This window comes from Pelodiscus sinensis, chromosome 27 (assembly GCF_052426305.1).
Source record: "Pelodiscus sinensis isolate ZL-2025 chromosome 27, ASM5242630v1, whole genome shotgun sequence".
Lineage (NCBI taxonomy): Eukaryota > Metazoa > Chordata > Testudines > Trionychidae > Pelodiscus > Pelodiscus sinensis.
Window position 1 is genome coordinate 7825928 of NC_143078.1, and position 7912 is coordinate 7833839.

The following is a 7912-nucleotide window of genomic DNA, read 5'->3' on the forward strand; positions in this document are numbered from 1 at the left end:
GGTACATCTAGACTACAGGCTTTTGTCAACACATACTGTCAACAAAGAGCGTCTAGACTACATCCAGTTCTGTCGACAAAGCAAGCCGCTTTGTCAACATGACAGTGTAGACGCAAAGGACAGTGTAGATGCAATTACGCCTTCTGTCGACAGAACTCTGTCAACAAAAGGCGTTATTCCTCGTAGAATGAGGTTTACAGCCATCGACAAAACTGCCGAGTTCTGTTGACGTTATGTAGGTAGTGTAGACGCAGGTATAGTTTTGTCGACAAAAGTCCATTTTTGTCGACAAAACCCTGTAGTCTAGACACACCCCTGAATTGGGAAAAGAAAACGTTCACTGGTCGCTACTGACCGGGAGTGGCAGCATTTGCGGCTGCCCGGCACAGAACACTGTAGTTGGTCTGACTCTGTGGCATGTTTGTTGCTCCTCCCACCTCCCCACCCCACGTTGGCTCTTTCAGGGAACCAGCCAACGGTGCTGGAATCGGCTGAAGCCTTCCACCCGGGGAAGAACAAATGGGAGAGCCTGCCGCCGATGCTGACCCCCCGCTGCGCCTGCTCCAGCATTGTGGTGAAGAACTGCCTGCTGGCCGTCGGCGGAGTGAACCAGGGCTTGAGCGACGCCGTGGAGGCGCTGTGCGTCTCTGACTCCTAGCCGGACTCTTCCCAATCCCCACCCCTGCAGGGGCCTGCCCGGAGGTCCTGGCAAGGAGGCAGTTGCGATCGGCCTGGCGTTCTTTGCACCCGCCTCCTCTGCTGCCCCATCACAGGACGTCCTAAGGAAGACAGGCAGCTCCCCCTTCCTTTAGTCACCCGCCTCTGTAGCTAGCACTGCTGTGAAACTGCTGAGCAACAGGGGCTGCTGATGCTCTGTTAGCCGGTGTCGGCACCTGGGCACATCACCCCTTTGTCTCCACCCCTCTCCGGGACCCAACCGGCCTCGGTCCGACGCCAGCCCTGAATTGCTGAAGAATGCACCCGCCTGGGACCGTGGGGCTGGAGGTCGACCAGCCTCGGAGCACTTTGGAAAGGGGGGGTCCTCTCTGTCCTCCTGAGAAGGTCCAGGGAGGGGCCTGGCTCAGACGCCCGCCCCATAGAGCTGGAACATGGTGCCCCCTGCCAGGGGGAAAGGACTCTTTCGATCAGGGCATGCAGGGGGGACGTTCTCCAACCCCCACTCAGCACTGCCGTACCCCCATGAAAACCTGTAGAGCCAGACAAGCAGGTGAGAGAAATCCCATTGATCCCATTGTTTGGGCAGAATGAAGCTTCCTGCTCTGAGTGACGTGACGCCTGCCAGGCGCCCAGGGTGCAAGACGCCCCTCCCTGCGTGGACTCCCTTGGCGAGCGACAGGGGGACTTACTAATCGTATAACCCATGTGGATGGTGCGCTCCCCCAGCCAGCGAGGCGCCAGTCCACTGCCCATGAACGTTGCCAGCACTGCTGGGCGTGCTCTGAGAGATGGCGACCCGGGGACTGGCTGGGGGGCTATGTTCAGCAAACGGAGGACTGCAGTTAGCATAGAACAGTCAGACCTGTCCTGACCCAGAGACGGGGCCAAGCCGTAACAGGCAGCTCCAGTTCCAAGTCAGGATTTTAATGGGCTGTTCCGATCCGCGTCTCACAGCAAAACCTGGACCCCGAGCTCCTTTTGGAGTTCCAGCACCCTGTGAGTTTAGGGCAGAGGTGGGGAACCTCAGGCCCGAGGGCTGGATGTGGCCCCTGGCTTTCCTGGATCCGGCCCCTGAGGTTCAGCCCCCCTCCAGCATTGGGGAGCCCATGCTGCTGTTCCAGCCCCCCTGCTGTCCCACCATGGAGCTGGAGCCCACAAAATCTACTTCCATGAGCCCCTTTAGGCTCTGGGGTGGGAGGGGAACGTGGGGCCACGTCACTGAGGGTTTTTTTGTGGGGGGGGCATTTTTATTTTTGGGGGTTTGGGTTTTGTGTTTTTTGGAGGGGTGGTTTTTGTTTTTTTTATTTTGTTTTGTTTTTTTGTGGGGTTTGGGGTTTTTTGCTTTTCACTTGTGTGTGGGGCCCAACCCAAAAAAGGTTCCCTTTGGACCCACCTCTAGGTTCATGCATCCCGCAGAGAAGCCGGAATACCATTGCTGTCACTACTTCTTGATTTTGTTTAACTCGGTGTCTGTGCCTTGTGGCCAAATGCTCTTGGATGAGTAGGTTGCAATTCTTGATCATAGCAGCAGCACAATTAAAACCTGTATTCACAACTCAAACATTCTCTACCCGGAGACATTCTGTAGGTCCCTCCCTGCGATGGAGGGGTCTACAGAGCTGGGACATGCTCACCAAAGGGGGAGCCCGCCTGGGAAATTCTTCTCGTCGCTAGCATGCAGGCAGACTGACGGGTGTAGTGTGGACATTTCTTAATCAAGTCACTGGTCTTGGAGGAAGATGGGATTTACCAATGAAAATCCCTTCCCACCCTGGGCAGAAGAAGCCAGGCAGGGAATGGAGGAAGCTGCCTGGCAGCTTAGCCAGAGCCAATCACAAGTGAAAACAGACAAAGACCCTTTGGTGCAACAGTCTTGAGTTGCCGGCCTGTGCGCCCTGTACAGCCCAAGCACTTCCCCAGGCTGGCCCGTGAAATATTGTGAAAAAGTGATTTACTCGGGCCTAGGGTTGCCAGGTGTCCAGTTTTCACCCGGACAGTCTGTTATTTCTGGCCTCTTTCCGGTTTAAAAAAAACAACAAAAAACCCAATCTTCAATTTTTCTTGGACGGAAGGTACATTGTTCCCTTGCCGTGTCTGGTGTTGTCAGAGTGGAAGTGAGAGGAGTGCGGGAATTCTTAAAGGCACAGCAACGTGTGTGTGTGTGTGTGTGTGTGGGTGTGTGTGTGTGTTTTTTGTTTGTTTTTTTCTCAACCAAGTTTTTTTCCTGCCATGTTCGGCATTTTTGGTGAAAGCATCTGTCAAGCCTACTCAGGCCCTTGTGGCAGTGCACAGGGACGCCCACAGGCACATGGCTCCCAGCAGCACCCAGGCCCCAGTGCCCGAATAGTCCTGGCCACAGAGGGAGCCACTTGGTCCGGGAAGCCACGCTGGCTGCCTCTGCTGTGATGCGAACCATGCTGGCCAGGGAGCCGCCAGAGCCGATGTGCTTCTGGGGACAGCGAGTCGGGGCCGGTGGGTTTCGCTTTCGGTTACCCTGGGTGAGGGATTCCAGTATGAGGACGTGGATGTTGGGGGAGGCATCCCAGTGCAAGGACATGGAGGTATTAAGTGAGGACTCAGGGCGGGGGGGAGGGGGCAGAGCATTCCTGGGAGCGCTACCAGGCACTTCCTCAGGCCAGGAAGGGAGAGGGAGGGTGCAAAAGCTGTGTAGCCACCCCCCCTCACACACACACACACACACACACACACTCCCGTGGGCTGTACTTTCTGCAGGAGAATTCCTGCCCCAGAGTGCTCCTAGGAGGAGTATTTGCTGCAGATGGGTCCCAGCTGGGTCAATTCTGGCCACATGCCCTGCTTGCTAGGAGATGGGCAGTCCATGCTGCCCTGCTGACAACCCAATGGGGCCTGGCTCAGCCAGATAACCCCTGGGAACCTCACCAGCTCTGTAATGCAAACCCTGGCCGTGGACTCTTTGTAAGTGGGGCTCAGAGAGGGGTTTCCTTCATTTCTCCCCAAATACTCATCGCTTGGACGCCGGCCCCGCGCCGGGGAGACACAGCGAGTCTGAGATGGTGCATCGGGGGCAGCAGATTGACTGCAGCTGGCCGGCTCCACAGAAGGTCCAGGAGTGAGGAGAGAGACAAAGAAAAGTCCCTTGTGGTGGGGGACAGGAATGAAAGCTCCAGTCGCTGCCAGGCGGGGGAGATCTGGGCCAGGGAGAGGAGCCGTTCTCAGTGACTCAACAGGTGAGTGGATCTCAGAAGCATGGGGTGTGATGGGCCAACACCGGCCTGCCTTTTGCTCTGCTCGCACGTGCCAGGTGGGAGCTGGGTGGGGTCGTGGGTGGTGGGTCGCACCCTGAAAGCCAGCGGCTGCGGAGTGGCCAAAATGCAACGATGGAACAGCCTGCAGAAATCAAGCGGGAAGAGGGGCCCTGCAAACCCACCCAGACGTGAGGACGGCGTTCTCAGCCCCTCCAGTGAACATGGGCAGCAAGTTATATGGGCACCAGGAATATTCCTGGCCCAGGGCCTGGCTCCAGAAAAGGACTGTCCCCAGTAGCCTCCCCAGGAATTGAAATTGGGGGGGGGGTGTTTGAATTTACAAGGGGGGTGTCAGGGCTGATGAGGGGTGACACCATGAGGGTGAAGGTGGGCTGTATGGCACCATAGTTCACAAAACTGGGGGAGTGTTGGGGAAATTCGGGGGGGTATACATCCCCATGGGGGGGGTGTAGGGAAATCCCTGACTGTCCTTCAACCACACTTGCTGTCCCTACACATCCCCCCCCATGTGTCCCCTGCCCCACCTGCCACCTCCCAGACAATTTTAAAGGCCCCACTGCTACCACTGGCACTGCAATAAGGGTTCAGTGGCTTCCCGCCATGCGCTCCACATGGCTACGGGCACGTTGAGTGTGTCTGTGTGTGTCCCTGCCCTGAGCATCCTGTGGGCAGCAGCGCGTGGAGACCAACGTGTCCTCTAATCTTTTCCACCCATGTGGGGATTTTTTCCATCCATGTGCAGAATTGTAATGTGCACTGAGGCATGTGTGAACACGCACCACCAGTAGAAACACACAACCTAGCTGGGGGCGCTCTGCTAATCAGCTGGGCAGCATTTGAATCTCTCCTGAGTGGCTGCACAAGCACCCACCTTAAAGGAACACTGACAGAGACCCCCTGGTGCCACCTGCCTAGGAGCTGTTGCCAGAGGAGGATACTCCAAGTAAGTGCCATTCCCCCCACCCCACTTCCTGGTCCCCCTTCCCAGAGCCTGCACCCCCACCTTTCCTGCCCCATCCAGCCCCCAAACTCCCTGCCAGAGCCTGCACCCTTCACCCCCTCCTGCATCCACCCTCTGCCCCAGTCCAGCCTGAGCTCTGCACCTAAACTTCACCCCAGACCCCCTCCTGCACCCAACCTCCTCCCAAAGCCTTAGGCAGGTGGAGGGGGAGTTTGGATGGGGGAGGGGGCACAGGCTCTGGGAGGTCTGGGCACCACCAACATTTCTGCAACCATGCCAGTGAGTTGCCTGCTAATCTCTGCCCCAGCCAGGGCTGGCCTTGGTGTTGCTTTGCTGTGAAGCTTTGAGGACACCTAGTGGCTTTTTGGCTCATGGCATCTGGAATTCCCTAATGAGCTGTTTCTAAATCCAGGAGCCCTGTCCAGGGCGCTCTGCAGAGACGGGAGGCAGCTGGGACAAGCTAGGTGCATTGTAGCTGCACAGAAATGGGAGGCCGCGGGGTGGCGAGCTCAGATGTGGTGGCGGGTTGTGCCGAGCTGTGGCCGCGTCCGGGCCAGCCCTGCTCAGTGATACCCCGAGTGCATAGCACTGCAGAGGACTAGAAGGCGTTTCCCAGGCCTGAGCCAGTCATTTTAGGTGACAAACCCAAGACTGCTCAGGGCATCTGCTATCCAGATCTGAATGCTGGAACTGGAGCCCTCTCTGGAAAGTCCCTGCAGAGGCAGTGGGAGAAAATCGTTCCGTCTCTTTGCATTTGCCACTGAGCCGTGAAATCGGTGACCCGTTTTGAAGTGCTGTCCCGCCAGCTGTAAGTCACCTTCCCCTCTGATCCCAGACGGCCACCTCTCCAGATGAAAGCAGGGGAGATATTTACTCTGCAGCTAGCAGCCGGGAGCTAATTAGTCACATCCCACCTGCTTGTCTCTGGCGAAACCCAACTGAGAGCAGCTTTGGCTTGTCTGCTCACACCCTGCCGCCGGCTCCCACTGGCTGTTGGGCAAAAGGGCTCAGCGCTTCAGATGTACTTCGGCTTCTAACTTCGGTTGTTTTCAGCAGAAGCTGGGAGCCTAAATGCCTTTGACGATCTAGGTCTAGGAGCCCACAACTCAACGTTCCCAAAGAGCAGCCTCTTAGAGAAGACAGCCTGGGCTGCTATGGGTTTGGTTCTGGCCCAATCCAGGGCGATGCGGAGTCCTGTTTGAGTACGGCGTGCTCCCCCCTCGTGTGGACAGTGGTCGGAGTTGGGAGGACTCGGTGCTCAATGGGATCGGGCCTTTCTGCAGGGAAGGAGCTAGGGAAAGCAAAATAATAACTGCAGTATGGCTGGGCTCACCTACCGCAGAGATGCAGTTTCCTCTGGGCCAGAAGCCAACGCGGCCCAGGAACACCGCACAGCCGCTGAAGACGAGAAGTGAAGGAGAAACCAGGTGAAGTGACAGCAACAACTTAAAGCAGCCAATTGCAGATGCAGGGGGAAAGGACTCGGGGGCTAACTCCACTCTTGCTAACACCACCAGAACCGGGACCCAGAAACTCAACCGCACCTCTTGGTCCCATGCAAGGGTGCTGGGCAGAGAGTCACAGTGAATCGCTTCTCTTTTTCCTGCAGGCCTCCCTTTAAGTCGGGAGCAGGCCTGGCCCTGCTCAGCATGGGTGAGATGATGGACTAGCGAGCTGGGCTGATGTGGCTGTGTTCACAGTTACTGTCCAAGCAGAGGGGAGGGAAATGTCAACAAATTGTTCCAAGGCAGGGGAATAATCAGCGAGGTGGGAAGGAGGAAATGGCAGGAGTGTATGTAGAGCCGTGGGGGTTAGCACCTGGGGTGGTTCTAATTTGCAAAGTGGTTTGTGAAACGAGTCAAAGCTAAGAAACGTCTCTCTCAATGCTTCATGGGAAGTCCCATGAAGCACACTTCCCCCATCACCGCTACCCACTCCAGTGGGAGATGGTGCAGTCTGGTCAAACGGGGAGCCAGGACTCCTGAGTCAAGTTGGGATACTGGGCAGGTTGCTGTCCCAGCCTGCCTCAGTTTTCCTCGTGGGAGAATGCCACTTCCCCAGTCCATAAGGTGCTGGTGTGTTGGCTAACACAGCTGTCTGTCTCACAAATGCAAATGACTCCGAGCTGGGAAAGGGCTGGCTTTTATTTGTTTGCTCCATTTTAATAACAAGCCCCAGCTCCCAGCGCCGCCTCGGCACAGCATAAAATCTCCATCTATTAATGGAACACTTCCCTTTGTCCTGAAGGAACCTTTTCTCCACGAGCCGCCGCCTGCTGCTCCCCCACCAGGCCGACTTTCCTCATTAAGACTGAGCCCTACTCAGTACAAGGAGGCCTTCAGCTGGCGGAGACGCCAGGCTCCGTTCTGCTTTCGTGGGCCTGGTGTAATGCTCCATTGGCTTGGGCGGGGTGCGGGAGGGAAGGAAGCATGCCCTTGTGTCTCGCTTCTAGATGCAGTCAGAAGGCGCCCGGGGCCCGATTATCCTCCCGCTTCCTGGTGTGTGGGTGAGAATCCCCAGTGTGTCGTGAGAGGGGGATCCGGCCTTGAAATGCAGAGCCAGAGGTGGGCGGGGGACCGGGGAGAGGTGCGGGAAATGGTTACTAATCACAGTCATAGCTGGGGAAAGCACTTAGAGAAAAACTAGTTGTCCGAGCCGTCCGTTTGCTTGGAGCTAACGCCGTTTCCCAGTAGCCAACCCAAAGCTCCAATGGATAAACTGTAGGGGTGGGTGAATTCCGGCCCACAGGCCGGATCTGGTCCACAGGGTTAGTCCTTGGTAGGGCCCCACCTCTATGTTTACCTGCGCCTCAGCAGCTACTGGAGGATCGCAGCACTTACTGGCTGCGAATCAACATTCATGGCCAACGCGAGTAGCGGGAAATGGCGTCCCGGTCCGTGACGCTTCCGCCGCTCGCATTGGCTGTAAATGTTGATTCATGGTCAGCCAGTGCTGTGATCCTCCAGTAGCTGCTGATGCATAACCTGAGGTAAACACAGTGGCGGTGGCCTGCCAGGACCTAACC

At 56.7% G+C, this 7912-nt stretch overlaps 1 protein-coding gene across 8 annotated transcripts in view; it reads left to right on the forward strand.

Annotated features, from left to right (window-relative positions):
* KLHDC8A (kelch domain containing 8A) overlaps nucleotides 1–2794 on the forward strand; it is a 38624-nt gene extending 35830 nt beyond the window's left edge. For all 8 annotated transcript variants that reach the window (XM_075909937.2, XM_014578598.4, XM_075909939.2 and 5 more), the window contains one exon: nucleotides 465–2794. In XM_075909937.2, the coding sequence (XP_075766052.1) occupies nucleotides 465–658 (194 nt within the window). In that variant the 3' untranslated portion in view covers nucleotides 659–2794. The remainder of the gene's footprint in view (nucleotides 1–464) is intronic.
* Nucleotides 2795–7912: the final 5118 nt, after the last annotated feature.